Genomic DNA, 23,709 nt, shown 5'->3' on the forward strand with positions numbered 1-23,709 from the left:
GTTACATTCTGTTTGTAGTTTGTTTGGTTGTTTGTTTGTTTGTCTTTTTGCACAAAGTCCGCGAGCATTGCCACTTTTCATTTCACTGCACATCTCGTATGTGTATGTGATGAATAAACTTGACTTGAAATCAATCTGCAATGACCTATATAGTGATTTAACACAACAGGAATATACATTGTTAATGTGACTGTGGAACAAGCAATGCTTTCTGTATATTGCGAGTGTGAACGGCTTCGGGCGGACAGGGACTGCAGAGAGAGTGACAGCGGTCGGTACAACTCTGGTCACATCACGGTGAAGGAGCGTGTATGTGGCCAGGACATTGAACTGATGGCTGTGGATCTCCGCTTATGCTGTGTGCCCTGGGAATTCTCACATGCCGTTGTGGAGGCTGTTTAGGTCTATGTTTAATTTTATATGGTTATGTATCTTGTTGCTTTTTTGCATGACTGTTGGCAAATCAAATTCCTTGTATGCTTACATACTTGGTTAATAAAAGTATTACAATTACAATATGACTTAGCCCAGAGTAACTTGCATTTCCCACCATTTAATGTAAAGTAAAGTATCCTTTATTGTCATTCAGACATTTCAGTCTGAACAAAATTGTATACCTTGCAGTCATAACATAGAATAAAATAACTAAACACACACTTAACACAGTTTAACATCCAGCACAGTGAGTCTACCAGGCACCTCCTCACTGTGATGGAAGGCAAAAGTCTTAAAGTCCTTGTTTCTTCCCTCCTCGTCTCCCTCTCCCTGGAGGCGATCCAGTTTTCGATGTAGGGACTCCGCCGGGTGATGGTAAGTCCAACGGCCGCATCCGAGCTCCGCAAACGGGCTGGTTCAAGCTCCGCGTCCCAGGGCGGTCGAAGCTGCCACCCTCCAGTCCAGCGGACGAAGCAGTCGTTGCGGGAACTCCAGAAAACCAGTCACCAACCTGGGACCTGCGAGCTCCCGACGTTGTCGTCCACTGGGCCCGCGGCCGAGCTTCCGAGGCTCTGAAGTCAGGTCACCACCGCCGCAACGCCACCACAGCCCTGAAGTCGGCCAGTTGGTAAGTCCTGGCTCCGATTTATCTCGGTGCCTCAAGGTCGGTGCCAGTTGGAGGCCGCAAGCTCCGCGATAGGCCTCAGCGCGGACGGAGACGGGGGATACGATGAGAAAAGGTTGCATCCCCTTGAAGGAAGAGACAAAAAAGAGTTTCTCCCACCCCCCCCCACACACATACACAACTAAAATAAACTAAATAAACACAACAAAAAGAAAAAAAAAAGACAGACGGACTGTAGGTGAGCTGCAGCTGCCTGGCACCACTTCAGCATTTCTGGGTTTAATCATGCCTATTGTGAATTCTGACAAACTTGTGACACCAATATAATTTCAATGTCAGCACTATATGGTTTGATATCAAAATAATTTACCAGAAGAAAACCATTACGAATCTGGGAATCGTGATAGCTGTGTTACTGAATTGAAGTGATATTTGTATCCTACTTCATTCTGTATTTAAAATGTTGCAACTCTAGTTAAGTTAAAGACTACATCTATATCTTCTTCTCCACAACAACTATAACCTCAGCTGAAAGCAAAGGCTCACAGCAACAAACTCTCCCAGAATTCTAAAGTTTCCAGGTCTGCAAACAAGAAGAAAACTTCTGTCGGCATGGAGATGGGAATGTGCCAGATTCCTGTCAGCCTTTCCCCAGCAGGGGTTTTCTCCACCTGTGGCCCAACTGAAAACTTCTCATGAAAACTCATTAACCATATGGTTGACAGACTCTGGTAGTTGTACAAATTGCTTCATGGGACATGTGTGGCTTGTTGAGTAATGGTTTATAACCTGCGGGATATGACTCATTCCCGTCTCCTCGTTTACATAAACTCAGTCCCTGTGTTTGTGCATGTGCTGTACATTTTTAATTCAGTTATTTTTAGGTTTCATTATGGGTGGCCTGGATGGTTTGGCAGTTAAATGCTGACCCCAAGTAACAAAAATTATGAATTACATTTGTAATGCCACAGGTCAGATGCTGTTCTGGTTCTCGGCAGGGTTATAACAGCCATCATGAAAATAGATGATTTAGCAGTGGGGTGAGGTGGAGAGGGGAAGAAAGAGACTTTGTCCAAACCAGGAAACTATATTCCTTCTTCCTGTACAATAAAGCATGGAGAGAATTCAGTCAAAGGTAATCCACATAAAGGCTTATAGAAGGCAACACAGTGGCGCAGTGGTAGAGTTGCTGCCGTAAAGTGCCAGAGACCCAGGTTCGATCGGGACCTTGGGTGCTGCCCTAATTGAGTATGTACGTTCTCCTTGTGACCGCATGTGTTTTCTCCGGGTGCTCCGGTTTCCTCCCAAATTCCAAAGACATGCAGGTTTAGTTAATTGGCTTCTGTAAAATTGCCCCTTGTGTGTATGATGCGAAACTGTGATAACATAGCACCAGTGTACGTGTGATCATTGGTCGGCATGGACTTGGTGGGCTGAAGGGCCTGTTTCCACAAAGAAAAGAAAATAATTTTCCCTTATAAAAAAAAAAAAGTATCACTAGCACAGACTTTAGACTGCAAAAGGCTCAAGGATAGAGCCATCTCCATAGGTGGGAAGGTTTGTAAATATTTATAAGTACAGCCATCTTCTATCACCCAGATTTCAGAGGAAATTATTGTGACATGTAGCTTTTAAATTAAAAAAAACATTCAAAATGATTTTCTTTGCACACTTACTCTCTGCTCAGCCCAAATGCTCCCATTTCCATCAAAGGTACATTGTTGGACTTTATATTTGTAACAATCTTATTTACCTCTTCTATTTATCCTCACAATTGGTGGAACATTTTGTGAATAGTGGTCAGGGGTGTTAGTGACCAGACAAAGCTGCTGGATACAATCCATCCCACTTTCGTCCAGCTTCACTGGAGGTTTCTTGAGCTCTGAAAAAACGGAGGTGATCTCATTGAAAGCCACACATTTTTAACAGCAGATGTGTGGTCTGGCCAGAAGTGGAGCATTGTTCAACTCTGGTCACCACATCACAGGAAGGATGGAAAGGCTTTGGAGAGGGTCCAGAAAAGATTGAGGATTATTCTTGGAATGAGGGATGACAATTATAACGATGGATTAGAGAGGCTGGAACTGTTTTAGTTAAGGAAGATCCTAAGTCATAAGATCATAAATGATAGGAGTAGAATTAGGCCATTCAGCCCATCAAGTCTACTTCGCCATTCAATCATGGCTGATCTGTCTCTCCCTCATAACCCCATTCTCCTGCTTTCTCCCCATTACCTCTGACACCCATACATCAAGAAAGCAGGACACAGGCTAATCAAGATTTTTTTTCATCTAACTATTTCTGCCTTAAATATATCCACTGACTTGGCCTCTACAGCCTTCTGTGGTGAATAATTCCACAGATTCACTACCCTCTGACTAAAGAAATTCCTCCTCATCTTTTTCCTAAGAGAACGTCCTTTAATTCTGAAGCTTTGACCTCTAGTCCCAGACTCTCCCACTAGTGGAAATATCCCGAGGAAGAGGCTGAGGAAAGATCGAATAGAAATATATATGATGAAGGATCTGGAGAGAGTGGATAGTAGGAGGTTGTTCCTTTTGGTGAAGGGGCTGATGGATAAAGTGGGTGTAAATTATGAATGTAAACTAAAGGGGAAGGAAATTAAGAGTGATAAGAGATGATTGGAATGTGGAATGCACTGCTTGCAAGATGGTAGTGACAGGTTATATTGTGGACTTCAGGAGGGAAATGGGCACTTTTTATACAATGGTGAAAGAAATTGCAAAGTTATGTGGAAAGGGCCAGCTGATGGAAGTATACAGTTGCATTGACAGAGGGTCAGCATGGTTATGATGGGCTCAATGGCCTCTTTTTGCATCATGATCTTTCAATGATGAAAATTGGGGCTGGAATATCCATCATTCTGAAGTGGTCATCACTTTTGACAGATTGGATACAGAAGCACATGAGTAACATCGTTGCAGGCACCTTCACAGGAACGTAACCATTCCAAATTTGGTAATGAGTTAAATAAGGAGATAGTTAATCAAATGACAAAAACTTGGGTCAAAGAGAAGCTTTAAGGATCATCCTAAAAGAAGAGGGCAATAAAACCTAGATGGATTCCAGAGCTTGGGCATTAGTAGTTGAATGCATGGTTACCAATGGTAAAGCACAGAAGATCAGAGATGCACGAGAAGCCAGAATTAGTGTAGTACGGGAACCTCAGAAGCAATCACAGGATTCCTGGCCTTTGAAAATGATCACACTGACTGTGGATGTAAAGCAGTGAGGCAAATCCTGGGAATCAGTGAAATGTACTGAGCATAGAAATTGAAGGAAAACAAATTACTTAATATTTATTCAGGGAGTAGCATGAAATGTGGCTTTCTGTAATTTGTGCTAATCTGCCTCCTTGGGGAGCATACAAAAATGCGACTTGCAGGTTTGCATGCTGGGGTGAGGGAAGAAGTTGTATCGTTTGCACAAGGTTTTTCATAGTATTCTGGGCCTTCTGTTACAACGTGGACGAAGAAACCGGCATTAACAAACTGTGAATACAGAGCGAGTATCATAGTCATGGTCAGTGAATATATACAAGGTCTTATTTAACAGTCAAAAACTTCACCAGTGTGCCAAATTCCTGAGCCGAAAATAGTGCAAATACTACCCAACGAACCCACAGTAATTTTCCAACCACTAAATCCAATATACACCAAGATGACACTGTAAATAGAGGCAGATCAAATATTTATCCGTACCCTTGGAGTGAAAAGCTATAAGGGAATACCTTCCATCCCTTATTAAAAGTCCTTGCTTTTTAAAATTGTGATGGAATTCTTTGCTAATTACCCTTCTGAAAACAGTGCAATGCTTTTTCCTGCCTTTACTTTCCAGTGTCATCAGTCACTCTGAGCTCCAGCCCATTGTTGGATATTAATGAATTGAAACTGAATGACTTCACTCAAATGACATCACCATCTGTGGAGCACTGAAGGTCACCACTGTGTCACAGGCACGCTGGTTTTCAAACAGTGAAATCCATGAGATAAGGTTTCAAAACCTTGAACAAAGGGCCAAAAGCTTAACAATCTTGTGAGAAAATGCTTTGGGAAATAAATGTTTTTTTAAATAAAAGGGCTGTGCCTCCCCTGTATTTAAGTTATAAAACATGTGTTTTTTTTACATGTTGGATCAAGTATCTAGCAAGGCTTTATTTGCAGTTTCTGCTCAGCCGCTGCCCGCGGAATGGTTTACTCATTCAGAAATCATGCTTTCCGACATGTGCCCTCTGTATTTAATTCTATATCCATAAACTCACAATCAGCAACGTCTTTGGCGTAATATTAGTTTCAATTCGCAGATCACGCCAATTCAAATATTTTCTCCAATTCACCATCTTTTTACCCTAAAAGCAAGGGTTTGATTTATAAACCCATTCTTATTTTTCAGTTTAGACAGACGGGCTTCACCCAATATGTCAACTGTCCATTTCCCCCCACCCCCAACAATGTTGCCTAACCCACTGTGCTCCTCCAGCATATCGTCCTTTGCTGCAGATTCTAGACACTTGCATTCTCTTTTGTCTTCATTAGAATCTAGAACACAGAATGCCGAACATGGTGTAAACTCATCTAATCTACCTGCACATGATCCATATCCCTCTATTCCTCGTATATCCAAGTGCCTATTTAAAAGCCTTTTAAATGCCATCATCGTATTGGCCTACACTCCCACCCCTGGCTGTACATTCAAGGCACCCATCTCCTTCTGTGTAAAAAAAATTGCCCCGCACATCATCTCTAAATTTTACCCCTCTTACCTTAAAGCTATGCCCTTCAGACGTTGACATTTTTTCACCTTGCGGGGGGGGGGGGGGGGAAGGTTCTGGCTCTACCCTATCTATTCCTTGCATAATTTTGTATACCTCCATCAGATCTTCCCTTAACCACAAACATTCACGAGAAAACAATCAGTTTGTCCACCCTCTCCTTGTAGCTAATCCACTGAGGAAACATCATCTGCACCCTTTCCAACGCCTCCATATCCTTCCTGTAATGCGGTGACCAGAACAGCACACAATAAACCAAATGCGGTCTAAAAAAAAACTTATGAAGCTGCATCATGACTTCCTCACTCTTATGCTCAATGCCTTGACAAATGAAACCAAGCATTCCATACACCTTCTTTCAGGAAACCTTTCACTTTCAGGTGAACTTTGCACATCATTGTCTTTAAAGGTCTTGCCATCAACCATAAACCTTGCTATCAACCATAAACCTTCCATAAACCATAAGCCTCCCCCTTACATTCGAACTCCTAAAGTGGAAACCTCACACTTGCTCAGGTTAAACTGCATCAGCCATGCGTCCATCTATTACTGCACTTGATCTATATCTCTCTGTATACTTTGACAGCTGTGCTCACTGTCCGCGACTCAAGAAATATGGGACAGGCTTCTGAAACATCAAGGAATCTCTGTACCCCACCCGAGGTGACATTCTTCAAGTGATAAAAAGTACTCTCCATCTGTGAGATGACAGCTAAATTAGACATCACCTTAAGTGAGCATCCTTTAAGCATTATATCAATTTCTGCACAGCTAGCATGTCACAGCTGAAGCAGATTCTTGTCCTCCTGCAGTGTATAGACGAGGAAGTTTAGGCTGGAGCATCTTTTTATTTGTACTCAGCTGCTCATTTCAACCGTGGCACAGATTCAAAGTTCTACAATACCCCTCAGTGCCCCACAGAAGGAAGAAAGCTCCAACAGAAGATCTTTGGAACCAGTTAAAAAAAAATGAGTACAGATGGATCAGAAATGACTTAACTCAGTTCTGGGTGTGAGAATTTTCCATGTTGATTAGATTCCATATTTGCAACATAAACTCCCTCATGAAGAACTCTCCTTGACCCCATCATTATCGAATGCCACTGAGCAACACAGAAAGTGTTAACTCTGGATATCGATAAGCAAAACCCAAACATTTAGTCTACCATTAGTCACATTGAAACATACAGGTTTTCACATTGAAATGTATAAATATCTTGGAAGGGCTAAACACAGTGGAAGCAGAGATGATTTTTGTTCATCTGTGATGCTTGGAAGCAACAGTCACAGCCTCAAAGTAAGGTTTAGGCGCCTTAGGACTGAAATGAGAAATAATTTCTTTGTCCGGATCCTAGTGAATCTGGACTTATCTACCCAAGAGGCCTGTGGAGGCTCACTTGTTAACTGAGATGGATGGATCTATCATATCTACACACACACACATGTATGTATATACGTGTGTGTGTGGTGTGTGTGTGTGTGTGTGTGTGTGTGTGTGTGTGTGTGTGTGTGTGTGTGTGTGTGTGTGTGTGTGTGTGTGTGTGTGTGTGTGTGTGTGTGTGTGTGTGTGTGTGTGTGTGTGTGTGTGTGTGTGTGTGTGTGTGTGTGTGATCTTAAGGGAGTCATGAGTTAGAAGAGGAAAGTGTCCCCAAGATAAAAGATGATCAGCTGGAATGGACTGAATGAATTCCTCCTGCTACTATTTCCAATGTTCTTAAACAGAACGCAGTACAAAGCAAGGGTTGTGGATAATGAACGAGTCTAGCACAGCTTGTGTGAATGCACACACTCACTGCCTGGACATGCAACCTCTTTCAACTACCTTGTTTGCTGACAGCTCAACAGAAAATGAGGCGTAGCCCATAGCCCAAAGGCTGTATGAACTCAGCGCTTAGTTGAATGCAGTGATATGAAATCTACCCTTAAATCTGTCAGGGCAAGCAGTGAATGTTGGAAACTATGGATACAGCGGCAACACACACCTGTGATAACAATGGACTTTAGACCTTAATTGTTCGTGTAGTTAAACAAAGTGAGCTCACATTACCCCCATAGAGAAAGAGATCAAGAGAAATTTGATTTATAGGCGACTTGAAATATATACACCCTTTTGCAATTGTTTTAAGCTTCACTGTCATCAAGTATGTGATGTGTTATAGTGTAATAATCTCTGTTATGTATTGAAGTCATAATAAGTAAAATTAGGTTTAACTATGTGGCATTAGAAACTTTTCCAAATCCTGAATGAAAAGCATTAAGTTCCATGACAATCAGTGAGTGGATGTAAATTTATTAATTCTGTATTCAATCATTGTACAGAATGTTAAAACTTTCTATTTATTGGTAATTTTTCCATAGAGTCCACTACAAGCCAAATGATACCTTCTTACACAAGGATAATATAGCAAGTACAGAATTTGTCTAGGCATCATGGCTGTTCTGTCCATTCATCTTACTAGTATATAAAGTAGTTTTAATAGCTTGCACCTAGCCTTACTCTCCATGCTTGCTTGGTGTATCATTAGTGTAGACAAGCGTGCATGCAGAAGAAATGGCAATCAGCTCCAGCTCACCGGGGCACTATTGTTACACTCCTGGGTTTCATTCATCGCACAGAAAGAATGAACATAGACCTCAACATATCCTAATGCCCTTTCCAACCAACAAAGTGATTTTGATATTACTATTATAATGCACGAAACACAGCTGCTGATTTGTGCATACAAACCTCTCCATATCATCAACTTGGTCATAAGAAGGTAATCAGGTTTGGCAGTGTTGTTTGAATGATAAATATTTGATAAATAGGGTGGTACAGTGGTGCAGCTGATATGGAGTAGCTGCCGCACAGCACCAGAGACCAAGGTCCGTTCCTGACCTCAGCTGCTGTCTTGTAAGAGATTTGTATGTTCTCCCAGTGGGTTTCTTCTGGGAGCTCCGGTTTCCTCCCACATCCCAAAGACATGCAGGTTTGTAGGTTAATTGGCCTCTGTAAAAAAATTGTCCCTAGTGTGTCGGGAGTGGATCCCTTAAGTATCGATTTCCCTTAACATCCAGAAATGTATTAACTTCTGTTTGGAATAAACTCAACAACTGAGTTTCCATGGCCCACCAGAGCACAGAATTTCAAAGGTTCCAACAGCCTATCTCTTATTCTGAGATTGGGACCATAGGTTTTAAATTCCTCAACTAGGGAAACAAACGATCTTAATTCTCGTGAAGGAGGAAACTGCAGATGCTGGATTACACTGAAGATAGATGCAGAAAACTGGTGTCAGACAGCATCTCTGAGAAAAGGAATGGGACTTTTTTTGTTCCTTTTCTCCAGAGATGCTGCCTGACACCATGTCTGGAGAAAAGGAAAGGAATAGGACTCCAGCATTTTGTATCTATCTTCAATCTTTCTTTCTCCCTGGTAATCCTCTTGTTTTAAATATAGGTATAAAAAACCTTGGGATTTTCTTTAATCTAGGTCGCCAAAGTCATTTTGTGGCCTCTTTTAGCTTTTCTTACTTAAGTTCTTTCCTCCTTGCTTTATATTCCTCAAAGACCATATGTGACCCCTGCAAATATATTAAGGTCACCTACTTAATATTCCACTCTTGGATCATTTTTTGCGTGGAAATATGCTTTCAATTGGCATATTGTGTCTCCACTTCTTAATAATGTGTTCTTTCCAATATATGAACTGATCTCTTCACTGAGATTATTACTAAATTGCATATGAAAGAGATCAAAAGAAAAACTTTTTTTCCTGCTCAAAGCTTTTCCAGTATAAAGTAGGTAATAAATTCATAGCAGATTTGACCAATTCCACCCTTTTAATATATCAAAGATTGTTTTTATTTGCTATATTTGAAATGCTGGATTGATGACAGCATCAAAGTTTATTAGCAAGGGAGCCGAACAAAAGCTGGTGGTCGTATTTAGTAATGAACATCTCCCTCTAGAGTCCAAGACGTGATCGACAAAATCTACTCTTTTACTGGGTTAATTGGCTTTAATATTCTGGGGGCAAACAAACCGTTTGCAAGCTTGCACCTTGCAGATGGTATACATTACAGTGATTTAGAAAGTTTGGAGTGGATGGGATGCCAATCAAGCATGCTGTTTTGACTAGATGGTATTAAGCTTCTGGACTGTCAGAACTGCACTCATCCATGCTGCTGCAGAACATTTCATCACACACTTCACTAGGGTCTTGTAAAAAGTGAAAAGGCTCTGTGAGTCAGGAAATAAATGACCTTCTGTTGTTGCAATATTTATGTGAATTAAGCAGTTTAGCGTCTTGTCAACTGTGAGTTTTAGAACGATTAGGCTGGGTGGATTTGGTGGTCTGCTTATGGTTCCGTGGTGAGACATTCTCAGTGGAGGTGGTCTCTACCTGACCCACAAAAATCATACACCTTACTGCCACGTCACACCTGAATGTTGGCCTGGTTTCGCTGCATGCAGGCACACGGGCTGCTTTGTTTGTTGAGGAGTTACTAATGGAACTGAACAATATCTAATCATCACCTATCAACCCCGCCTTTTTAGTAAAGGAAACTGAAGATGGATAAGGAACATTGATTTCATGGGATCAGAAAAACAACGATCACCTTTCATGCGGGTGGATCCGTCATTTAATCTAATTTATTTATTCAAACAGTCTATTCTGGGGAGGCAGAGGTGGCCAATGTGTCCACTTCACAATGGATGCTGCCAAATCGGTGTAAATGAGCTGCTCTTTGAAGGATCTAGCCAGGTATTTGATGAAGAGATCCGTGGAGGAGCATAATGAGTTGTGTATTCTGCCTTAGCTGGGGTTGCCAGATTAACCAAAGAGCTGTTTCCTGGCACTCTACTTGGTTGTGCACCAATAACCCCACCATTCTTGGTGAATAATATGGAGGCAACTCTTTCCATCATGGTGAATATATGTCCAGATTAAATATCTCATGTCTCTAGACACCCAGTGCCACTGGCTCAATACTTGCCCCACTGCCTCAGTGCTTGCCTTTGATGAATCAAATGAGCAACATGAAGTCTGCATGGAGAAAACACCTCACCATTTTCCCTCTTGCAAAAGGGCAGCAGGTGACAGAATCTGTCAGGCAGGGTTCACGAGGGGACAAGTTGGAGTAGATGGCAATAATGTACTGTGAATACAGTTTAGAGTTTGGTCAATTTTTAGAATATAAAAGACACAAAGTTCTGGTGTCACATAGCAGGTCAGGTAGCATCTTTGGAGAACATGGATAGGTGATGTTTCAGGTCGAAGTTTCGGTCTTTAGACTGGGTGGATTTGGTGATGCAAGTGGTGAGGCAAGCATCTTACTGCCACACCACACCTGAATGCTGTCCAGGTTTTGGTGCATGTTTGTTTGCTGAGGAGTTTCGACACAGTAGTGCAGCGGTAAAGTTGCTGCCTTATTACATCAGCGACCCGGATTCGATCCAAACTGTGGGTGCTGTCTGTGAGGAGTTTGCACATTCTCCCTGTGACCACATGGGGTTTTCTCCGAGTGTTCCAGTTATCTCCCACAATCCAAAGATGTACAGGATTGCAGGTTAATTGGTTTTGGTAAAATTGTAAATTGTAGCTAATGTGTAGGATGGTGCTAGTGCATGGGGATCACCAGTTGGCACAGACCCAGTGGGCCGAAGGGCCTGTTTCCATGTTGTATTTCTAAAGTCTAAAGTAAAGTCTAAAGAGTTACTGATAAAATGTTACTGTGAATATTACCTGGTTGCAGCCCCATTTAAAGAACAAGCTACTGACCTGCATGTTCTGGCTGCTGTTAAGAAACCACAGGTATTCTGCAAACTGATGCTGCTTGTTCTTTATCCAGAGAATGATTAGCTTGTGGAACTCCTTTGGGCATGGAATGTCTGGGGTCAAATAGCACTAACATATTGATGAATGGCTGAGATAAGCACATTAGGGAGAAAATGAAGGGTGCACAAAAGGTCTTATTGAGCATAAAAGAACATTTGGGCCGAATGATCTATTTCTGAATCTATCATTATTTGTGTAACTTTGCCCTCACCTCAAAGTGCTCTGGGCCAAACTGGTTAACTAACTCCCAGCAGATGTGTTGTTTGTATCTATCAGGGACATTAATGTACTTTTCTTAAAAAATAAATTTGCACCTGGTCAGCATAGCTGATGGCATCACGGACATTCAACTTGTGGTAAACGTCCCAAATGTCATCCTTGTTCCTGTAGGCTGACTTCCGCATCAGCATCTGTCTGAGGTACTTCTTGTCAAAGTGTTCCCACCTGCAAGAATAATAAATGCAGTCGTCACTCAAATAAAAGGAAGCTTGAACAAGAAAATCATGCTTTGTGATATGGACTACAGACTTGGAGGGAGGAAAATAGAGACCAGTAGGAGCCTGGGTTATTAAAGCCACAGGTTAGGGCTACCGCATACTTTACATGTTTTCCGGAAGCCAAGCAGCTCCAAACCAACTTTCCGGTTGCCCTGACGTCCGTTCTTCCTCTCTCTGACACACATTGAAAGGACTGAGCCTATTCTACCAAAGTGGTGCTGCTGGCAGAGCGGCTGCCTCAACACCAGAGACCTGGTTTTGATCCGGACCTCAGGTGCTGTCTGTGTGGAGTTTATACGTTCTCCCCGTGGCCACATGGGTTTCCCCCGGGTGCTCCGGTTTCCTTCTATATCGCAAAGTCGCGCGGGTTTATAGGTTAATTGGCCTCTGTAAAATTGCCCCTTGTGTGCAGAGAGCAGTGAGATAACATCGAACTAGTGTTAACTGGCGAGCGATGGTCAGTGTGGCTTCAGTGGGCCAAGGGGTCTCTTTCTATACATCTCTAAACTAAGCTAAGAAGCAGTCAGAGTGGCTGAAGCTAAATTCTAAATCTTTATTTGCAAACAACAGGAAGTAGTTTTAGAATTGCATTTCTTCTACATATTGTTAAAGTAATTGAACTTAGAAGGCTCCCTTTTGATTTTCCTTTCCCATTAATTTATATTTGTTTCATAAGACACTGAAGAATCTCTGCATGGGGATGGTATTGGTAATGTTATGTTTATATCACAGCAATTAAAGGTTTAATAACATTATAAGTCAGTTGCAAATTTGAACTCGTAGTGGTGTAAAAAAAGAGTTTTACTGACTATGTCAAACGATGGAAGCATCTCTTTCAGCTGTCAGTTTGTGGTTTGTAGTCCACATCATCACCCCCCCCCCCCCCCCCCCCCCCCCCCCCCCCCCCCCCCCCCCCCCCCACCTTATGCCCACCCCCCTGACCCCTCGTAGTTGCTCACTCCACTGTGCAAGATGGTGAGAGCAGAGACATTTGCTGGAAAATCAGAGCCAATGCTTTCTTTATTTGTGTCTATTCATCTACAAACTACATATGGCAAAATCTATAACCACTGTGGCTTAAGCTCAACACACATCTTGTAAGCATATTTACAATATTTTCTTACCTTCAGTTTAGGAAAAATTCCTAATGGAGTGGAAAGTAAACAAAAAGCTTGGAGCATTAAGGCTCCGATTTTTGTGATCCTGCACATGGTGTGACGCAAGACAACACACATACATAATCTGAGGGCACCCCATGCCAAACATCGAACACTGAAGCTCTCTTGTATATGGAAAGAGCTGACAAGAGCTCGCCTTGTGAACAAGATGGGTACTTCAATCCACAGTCTCACAGCCCTGTGGTATTTAAAGAGATATTGCCCATTCCCACAGCCTGGACACTATTTCACACAATTGATTTTACACTTATCGAATGCCACTGTGACCAAAGAACATCCAAAGTACTTTACTGCCCTTTACTGTTTTTTGAAGTGTTTTCACTGTTACAAAGTAAAGAATATCACACCAGAAGAACTAAAGTATTTCAAAAAGATGATTCAACACCATCCTCTCAAGGGCAGTTAAGGTTGGGCAACAAATGTTGATGAATAGCATCTCATGATCCACATCAGCACTCCACAACCCAATGGTCCCTCTACCCACCCAGTTTCTGTCTGTCCACACCGCTTCCATTACTACAGACGGCTGTGGAGGACAAGTCATTGGGTATTTTTAAAGCAGAGATTGATAGATTCTTGATTAGTACGGGTGTCAAGGGTTACGGAGAGAAGGCAGTAGAATGGGTTTGAGAGGGAAAAATAGGTCAGCCATGATTGAATGGTGGAGTAAACACGGTGGGCTGAATACCCTAATTCCGCTCTTGTGTCCTATGGGCTAATGGAAAAGGCATTAGTAACAAACTATTTCCATTGAATGTATTGAAGCATACAAGCTGGATCAGTTTGGAAATTTATAAAGGTACGGATTTGCACGAAGCCACTTGCCACAAAGGATGTGGAAGCCGAGCACCATATTTATGCAGATAATTATTTGTTCTCAATGTCTACTTGTAAATACATATATTTGTTTCTAAAAATTGAGATGGTCTCTGGAGCTGACGTCCCGAGTATACAAATCCATTTATGGTAAATTGGCAAGAAAAGTTATGACATTTAAAAATGACAAATTCTATTGACATTACATCATACACTGCCATCTCTCTGAATTTATTTTCACACCAAGCCCACTTATGCAATTCAGCACTAGTTGAACCATTTATACATCATAAAGTTTCACCATATTGAAATATAATTGTGTTCATATTTTACAACCACAGTCTTTCACCAGACCTGAAGAAACTAGTAGCTTATATTGGTCCTGTTACCCAAACACTTCACACGAGCCAATTGCCCTTAAATCTACAGGGTTATATCCGTTTAGTGACTGGGAACATCCATTTCCGTTAAATAATTTAGAGTAATATTAGGCTGGCCATGCAAATGAAACATAAAGGCACAAAAATGCATTTGATCTATATTTTAATTAGCAAATATATGTAACGTAAAGTAAAACAACCATTTATGATGAAGTAAAGCTGATTAAAATCAATTAGGGTTAGGGTCCTTCAATAGAGGTGTGCAGGCAAGACCAACAGAATGTTAAGAAACCTTTCAGCGCCATCTTCTGCTCTAAGATAGTACACTCATGTAGCCATGAACTGCTGCAGACTCACTGAAACACTGAACCACAGCATTGAATAGTTTATTATTAATAATCATACGTGTACCTTTATAATAGTAAACAGATGTTTGGACTCATCTACTGTATATCTTAGTTGAGCTGATTAATTGACAGATAGAAAATGATTATGGAGCAGTTGTTTCTTCTGCAGTGCCTGCACTGGCAAATCTGAAACTCTGCTCACTAATAAAGTTGAGCATTTTTAAAATGATTTAATATCTGAATTAGTATAAGAAAACAGTCAAGAAGTAACAGGAATGGGAACTGTAAATCACGGTACACAATACAAGATTTGAACGTATCAAGCATCCAGTGAGATCTTTAAGCTGAACAAGAAACTGCAGAGGGTGAAATCTTGATCAGACGTCTGTGGGGGGAAGCGGACAGACGACATATTGGGTCGGGACCCTTATTCAGACTGAGTAAATGTGTGCCTTGATGGTGGCATGGACTTTAGGGCCTGTTTCCAGGTTGGATGACTTTACAATCAGTCTACACTGAGAGCGGCACAGCGGTGCAGCAGTAGAGTTGCTGCCTTGCAGCGCCAAAGTCCCAGGTTCGATCCTGACCACGGGTGCTGTCTGTACCCAGTTTGTACATTTTCCCTGTGACCACATGGGTTTTCTACGGGTGCTCCAGTTTCCTCCCACATTCCAAAGATGTACAGGTTTGTAGGTTAATTGGCTTCTGTAAATTGCCCCTGGTGTGTGTAGGATAGTGACAGTGTGTGGGGTGATTGTTGGGCCTCGACGGGACGACGAGCCTGTTTCCACATTGTATCTCTAAAGTTTAAGATAAACTAACGTCTAAAGTACAGTTAAAATAGCAGGATACCCTATCTGAATAAGGGTCCTGACTCAAAACGAGTTTGCCTATTTCTCTCCAAGGAGGCTGCTTGACCTGCTGAGTTCCTCCAGCAGTTTGTTTTTTGTACATGTCCTATCAATTTGATTCTTGTTTTGTTTTTTCAATTTAATTTCATAAATGCACTCTACTCTTTTTCAGACGACCTTCATTATTTAGCAGTGGAAATGTTGGATTGGCCTCCCTTAAAGCCAATCAGCTGAACATACAGGAGGACTACAAAGGAGATGATTCAATTCCACTTCATCTAATTCTATTTTGTTTATATTAGTCCTGAGTGTTTATGAGAACATGTAATGTAAGCCCCTAATATAATTTAATAACATCAGACAATATGAAGACAAATGTATTTAAGCTTAGGGATTTGCAATCCCCTAATTAAGATTGATAGGAATTGAGCAAACCAAGAACCTACATTGGGGAATATACCATTCTTGTTGCAATTTGAAATGTAAGCTCATATTAAGCTTTAATGAACCTAAATGCATTTCCACTACGTACTATACACTATCATGTAGTATTTAAAGATAATTCAGATATTGTGATATTCATAACTACCCCCCTCCCCCTCGCAATAACACTATCCTGCACACACCAGGGACAATTTACAATGTTACTAAGCCGAATAACCTACAAACCTGTACATCTTTGGAGTGTGGGGAGAAACCTAGCACCGCGGAGAAACCCACGTGATCACGGGGAGAACGTACAAACTCTCTACGGATAGCACCCATAGTCAGGAATGAGGCTGGGTCTCTGGTTCTGCAAGGCAGCAACTCTACTGCTGCGCCACCATACCGCCCTTCTATGGCCTCTATTTGGGCCAAGGCTGTGAGGAGGTAATGAAGCCAACTGGCCTTGGTAAATCCCAGATTGGGCACAAGTGAGTAAGTCATTGGATAGTTAATGCCACCATATAGCATTGTTGTTGGCACCTTCCAACAGTTTCTAATGTGGGGGAGCAGACCGATTGAACAGTGATTAGCTGTATTACTTTTGTCGTGTGACTAGGACATACCTTCGTGATTTCCCACATTGATAAGAAGATTTTAATGTAGTAACAATAATGGAGCATAGGTCTTCCATGTGACAAACAAGAGTTTGCTCAGTGTTCAAGAAGGAACTGCAGATGCTGGAAGATCGAAGGTACACAAAATTGCTGGAGAAACTCAGCGGGCGCAGCAGCATCTATGGAGCGAAGGAAATAGGCGACGTTTCGGGCCGAAATCCTTCTTCAGACTTGGTTGTATTAAATCATTGCACCATTTCATCATATAATGTAGTGAATTGAATTAGCTAAACACTGGTTTCTTAATGGTGGGGATTGCAAAAGGAAGTCAAGTTCATTTACCATTTTTAAAATCAATCTGGTTGCAAATACATCAGTCTTTCTTTTGGCAACATTGTGGGACCCACTAATATTAATAATATTCCTCGAGCTTCCACTTCCACTATCTATATAATTGTTCACCTCCATCCACAACCAGTCATTGCAGAATATGTTTGTACATCTGCTAGGTATGTGATCATTTACAACTTTTGATTGAATGTTAGGGGATTTGCTGTTTAGCGAGTTGGCATTATATCTTAAGTTATGCTTCATACTTCCTGTGGCATGCTCTTCTTGATGCCTTACTGGACCATGGTTCGTCCCTCAGTTGATACTAATGGCAGAGTGAGGAATAAGATGGACTAGATTGCAGTAACATATATTTTTGCTGCTATTGATGATCCAATTTCCAGATTACTGTTTAAATTTAATCATTTGATTTTAAATAATCTGACGGAATTCTGAATCAGGCCCAGATGGTTGAATAGTTTCTTCATGTTGGCAAATTCAATGGGAAATTCATTAAGAAATTGTACAAATTATATAAAAAGCATGTTTTCCCTCTACCTGATTGAGCACAAATGCCTTTACTTTCAATAAATAAGTTTTCTGTTAAAATATACCAATCTTTTAATAGTTTCTTATAATAAACAAGTATTTTTTTTCCCAAGGTATTAGCCATTTAATCAACAAACATTCAGTTGTACCATTCTGACAGTCATTAATAATTTTCTTTTATTTGGCAAACTGGAAATAGAAATTAATAACTATTTTGAGTTACAAACACTTTCAAAGCTGGTAAAACAGCAACTAGTCATTGTAAAGAGATCCAATAGCAGAGAAATAGTGACGTTATGGTGAAAGAATTGAATCAAAGGCAATGTATTTCCCTTACATTACAGAATTACAAGAGACTTTCACGAAAGAATAGCTTATCATAAATTACCATTTATAAGAAAAAGGTTTCATACAGCTAATCTTCTTTACTTGCACTGTCTGAATGGAAATTAATGCAAATTTAGCTTGTTACTCACTTGTCTCTCCAATAATGGTAACCATGGTGACCTACAACGTCTTCTACAGCTGCCAGAATATGGTCAAAAGCCTTTGAAAATAAGAAATAAAAAGAGGCATTAGATTTCCAAGCTTGACAAGCTGCCAGGGAATAAATGACCAGAAATCGCGATCAGTCCTTCATGACTGACCAAAGAAGACGGAGAAATACTGTACGAGCAGTATCCAGCTGCTACCCTCAGAAACAAGTTGTAACTGTCAATAACCCCATTAATAATGTCGACGTATTAAACATTAACACGTAAATGTATGTGAAGTATGTTCCATATTGATAGTGTTCCATATTCCACACTGTTCAGCACAGGTATTAATCATAATGGTGGAAAATAGAAATGTGTGGGTATCAATGAACGAGGTTTAAAGGGAATACTTGAAGCGATTAACTATTATGACACAATTTATCTGAGACTAGTCACTGTACATGTGTCTAGCAATGAATGGCCATTACAGAACTAATATAATCAGAACTGTAATAGGACAAATCTCTGCTATATTGCATTATATTCTTCTATTCTCTTGTTCTCATGGCTTTTGATCCTTTTGGCCATGAATAACTCTCATCTCCTTTCATAGATTCTTACATTCATAACTCAGCCCCACGATGTTGGTGATCAATGTTAAAGTTGTCACTTAATAGACCACAATTTCTGTAAGTAGTATCTTATATTTAAACTTCAGTTAATCAATTGAGATCCTTCAAAGGGAGGTTCTCATGTCTGTATTTGAAAGCTATCATATGATACAAAGAGAGATCAGGAAAATGTTCAATGGATGTATCCTCTGGATAACTGATCACGTCTGTTCCCTGTGAAACATTCATAGCAAGCAGAACTCATTAAAAGAATGAGTATCCACATGCATGCTATGGCAGTTGGTGGGTTGTGAGCCAGTATCTGTGGGACTTAGTGGTAGGACATCAAGATCAATGGCTAACAAGAGTGTAAGCAAAAAAAGTTAATGTTAAACTAACGGATAACAAATTAAGCAGTTCTGAATACCTACACGTTCGTGTAACTCTTCATTCAATGTTGGCTTGTGATGATCACGGCGCTTTACCTTCAGCCACTTAATAAGAGGTTTGATCGTCAACCCCTGAAAATAGAGAGGTGTTAGAATAAAAGTAGTTGGTCTATGCACAGATTTGATCATAATAATTAAGCAGAGGGTGGTGTAATTGTGTGAGATTGATTGAGGAAACCATGGTAGCTCATTGGATGCCTGCTGTTGACTCCTAATTGTCGCATATCCAAGTTATTTAACACCCAAATCAAACCTATCCTCTACATTTTAATAGTTAGCTCCTGAATATTAATGATTAATATGCAAAAGTATCTTATGTATAATTTTGTTAGTTGGTACTTTGTGTGAGTGACGTGTATTGTTCAATTGACTGCAAAATAAGGAAACTCATCAGGGACAAATTTGGATGTGACGTTATATATCTGATTTTAATACAATATGAACAAGGGCCACTGATTTGAGAAGGAGTAATCTCTCATATTACTAGTAATAGAGAATGATCATTGCTTCAGATCTGTATAATGAAGTAACATGCTTGACTACATAAGCAAAAATCAAAAGTAAAATCAGGGTTTCAATTTACCCAATTAATAAATGATGCATTGATGTCATTTGCTTAATTACTAGTCAATGGTCAGTTAAATGGTTTAATCCAAAACTAAATAGGGGCTTTATAACTAGATTCAGAAGCTGAGGGCTGGTAGAGTGACGTAAGTAGTCAAAGTAAGCAATTAGATAATTTTTCCTAACCTAACTTAAGTACAGAAGTTGGCAGGTCATGTCACAGTTGTACGATATTGGCGAGGCCACATTTAGAGTATTGTGTTCGGTTAGAGTATTACTGTTTGGTCACCCTGTTATAGGAAAGTGGTTGTTAAACTGTAAAGGGTGCACAGAAGATTTACAAGGATTTTGCCAGGACTTCGTTGGGGTGTAGGAGGATGAGGGGTGATCTTATAGAGGTGTATAAGATGATGAGAGGAATAGATAAAATGCTGTTTTTTTTACCCATTTTTTTAACCCAGAGTAAGGGAATCAAGAACTAGAGGACAGTTTTAAGGCGAGGGGGGAAGGATTGAATAGGAAACTGAGGGCCAACTTTTTTTTACACAAAAGGGGGTGGGTGTATGGAATGAGCTGCAGTGAGGCAGGGGCTGTCACAACATTTAAGAAACATTTAGACAGGCACATGGATAGGATAGGTTTTGAGGGGTATCTGCCAAACACAGGCAGGTGGGACTAGTGTAGATGGGCCATGTTGGTCGGTGTGGTTGGGATTCCTGTTTCCACGCTGTATGACACTATAGCTCTATGACACCCAGAAAACTACACATATGGATACTTGAAGACGATTGCTACATTTGATGCTTTATGTGGGTGTACAGTCATTGCCCCCTGCTCAAATACTTCATCAAATGGCCACATCAGCAAGGTGACATTTCAATCCTCAGATGGGTGGGAGCAGGAGGAGATTCAGAATCTCAATGGTATTCAGTGCCATCACGAGTTGTGAAAAGCAGAGAACAGCTCTATTAGTTTCAACTGAGTCATTCTGACGACTCATTTATATAACGGCAACATGATAGGTCCTGGAATAGGCAGCAGACACCTGACTACTTGTTAGAACAAAGCTGGGACAAATGACGTTTTAATGTTATAAGTTTCACATTCAATGAAGGTTAATCTTGTACAGGGTGGCAGAACAGTAAACTCACAAACAGCTGCCTCTTTATCTCTCCTCTCCGTCATCCAATTAACGTACTTAACTGTAATATCCAACAGACCTGTTTTTCTTTATTCATCAAAGACACAGACATTTGGAGCATGTAACTAGAAAAATTGTGTCCGGTGATCATTAATAGCACAAGAGTCAGAAGCCAGGAACATATCAAATATATACTTTCTGCCACATTGCATTAAGCGTGTTCTGTTTGTCTTTGATGTTTTGACAAGACTATCTGGTTAAATATGTAGGATAATTGCTCCATGGTAATTAAATCAAATGTCCATTTGTTGAGAAGTGTCTCTTCCCAGAATCAACTAAAGAAACTACAAGACCACCCAAACTAGAGGTCCATCTCTGTGGAAACAAGCTCAATGGTGAGCCCCTTCCATCACATCTGACAGGAGATGATGAGGGACCGTGGGATGCAGGCAAAGTGCCAATACATGGAGCAAGTGCTGCTAGTCCCTAGCAATGGCAACATGCACTGTGCTGGCTCGGTTGCAGCCTTTTGCCTCATCTCAGCGTTGCAAGGTCATCCTCCCCAACACCAGCCCTCAGAGGCATGTATCCTCAAGGCTACAAAAGCATCAGAGGAGAGCAAGGATCTGCACCAGTTTCCTGCCACAACATCGCACAGCAACAAGAAGGTTAAGGGTTTGTGTCAGGCTTTGCAAGCATCAGCAGTAATGAATCTCTCCATATGTAATGCTACAATGACCCCTTTTAATGCTGGTTGCTTAAAGACTCTTGATCCTGGGAAAGCATTGAGATAATTTAGATTGCTGAACTGAATATGTTATATCAGTCGAGGAAGGATGAGTAGGCCAGGGCACTGACATCTAGGAAAAAAAGTACTATGATGTGATTTTAACAAAGTCTTCAAATTCATAGAGGTGATGCTTTGACGTTGGAATGGAAAAATATGTGTAAAACAGTAACTAATCAAGGGCAGCTCAATGGCACAGCTGGTAGAACCATGGCGCCAGAGACCTAGGTTTGATCCTGACCTCGGGTGCTGTTGGTGTGGAGTTTGAAGGTTCTCCTTGACGACTGCATGTGTTTCCTCCCGGTGCTAAAGTTTCCTCCCACACTCCAAAGATGTTTGGATTTGAACGTTAATTGGCCTCTATAACTTGTTCAAGGAGTAGATGAGAAAGTGGGATGACATCGAACTAGTGTGATTGAGGGTTGGCCTGGACTTGGTGGGCCGAAGGTCTTCTTTCTATGCTCTATCTCTAAACTAAACCAAAAGCAAAATGGCACAGAATATGGATGAACACATAAAGAGGGGGAGCCATACGGGGACAAGTTGATGATAATAGATGAAGAAGGATGGGGAAGGCTTGTGTGAAGTATAAAGACCTAATTAATAGGATTTTGATCATTACATTTCCAACATCAGTTAAAATATTACTAAATATCGAATTCTTTGAAGATCAGATTGGGTTAACTTATACTTTCAATTGAATTTAGCTCAGAAGTTAGTGCCAACATGTTATGGACCAATTAATTCCACAAATTAATGAAAACAAGATGAGGACAAAAGGGGGTGTAAATTCTAATAAAACACTGCATGCCAATGCAAACATTAAAATGTTGCAAGAAACTGAAGGGGGGTTCTTGAAGAATATTGAGTTCTTCACCAATATGAAGCATGCAACCAAACACACATACCTGAATTATCACTGTGAAAAATATAACAGTGATTGTCGTTGCAACAAAGTAGTCCTTTGCCTTGATAACCTGGCCATTGAGCAGTATGACCAGTGCGAATGCCACTGCACCTCGTAAGCCTCCGTATGTCATAACAACCTGGTCAATTCTGTCCAAAGGGACAAGTCGGAAATGATTTACTACCCAGGTTTGCAGGATTACTCCTGTGGATGTAAAAATTGCTCACAATAAACATTTTTTAAGTAAAAAAACCCCCAATATGAATCATCCAATGGCGAGTTATAAAATTCATAATTTCAAGATCATAAAAGCTTCTATTTATTGTGCACATATTAGCAATTATCTTTATTTCGAAGATTTAAAATGCTGTAATATTTAAGCTTCATTAGGCATGCCATGCTTTTGTGAATAATGGCTTCTTTTTTTAACATTGTCAGGTAGATGCTACTGTTGTAACAGTACTCGAATAGTTTGACCAGAAGCACAGCTAATTCTGGAGAGCAGATCTTCAGGGCTATATTTGGGATATTTTCTGGCCCATTACATTTGCTGTATTTAGTGCTCTAACTGTATTTAGGAAACAAGAGTACTTGCCTATTGCCCTGAAGACAAATGTGAAGAGAAGTGTGAAGAGAACTAAGCCCGTGTCCCAGGTCCATTTCGATGTGTCCACAGCAGAGATTCCCAACAGCATGAAGATAATTGTTTCTGAGCTGCTGGCTAATGTCTTCATTGTATATTTGACAGTTGTGCGTGACTTCTGCGAAATGTTAGCTTCCACGTACTTTTTGCAACACAGACCGCAGAAAGTGACTCTAAATATGGATATTAAAAAATGCTTAGATATTGATCTTCGACAATCTGATTTAATTTTAATTTTTGATTGATTTTCTTTTTAGAATAATGTCAGATATCAGTTCAATCTAATTCAATTCAGATTCAAGCAATAACATTATTTTAACTAACTTCCAAATCCACCGATGTCATAGAAAGATAATTGGATACAGAGCATGAGGTCACTCCTTAAATGTACAGGTATAATCTTGTCCCATCATGTGTTAAATCCGAATTGATCTGGCAGTACAGACAGTATTTGGTCTGCAGATAGTTATT

The 23,709-nt window shown here is 40.6% G+C and overlaps 1 protein-coding gene across 2 annotated transcripts in view; it reads right to left on the reverse strand.

Moving 5' to 3' along the window:
• Positions 1 to 23,709, reverse strand: part of slc9a5 (solute carrier family 9 member A5) — a 113,337-nt gene that overhangs the window by 18,940 nt on the left and 70,688 nt on the right. For both annotated transcript variants that reach the window (XM_055648520.1, XM_055648521.1), the window contains exons 6-10: positions 23,191 to 23,411; positions 22,597 to 22,799; positions 19,179 to 19,268; positions 18,137 to 18,207; positions 11,987 to 12,116 (exon numbers count right to left, since the gene is read on the reverse strand). In XM_055648520.1, coding sequence (XP_055504495.1) covers positions 11,987 to 12,116; positions 18,137 to 18,207; positions 19,179 to 19,268; positions 22,597 to 22,799; positions 23,191 to 23,411 — 715 coding nt within the window. The remainder of the gene's footprint in view (positions 1 to 11,986; positions 12,117 to 18,136; positions 18,208 to 19,178; positions 19,269 to 22,596; positions 22,800 to 23,190; positions 23,412 to 23,709) is intronic.

This window comes from Leucoraja erinacea, chromosome 17, assembly GCF_028641065.1.
Source record: "Leucoraja erinacea ecotype New England chromosome 17, Leri_hhj_1, whole genome shotgun sequence".
NCBI classification, from domain to species: Eukaryota; Metazoa; Chordata; class Chondrichthyes; order Rajiformes; family Rajidae; genus Leucoraja; species Leucoraja erinaceus.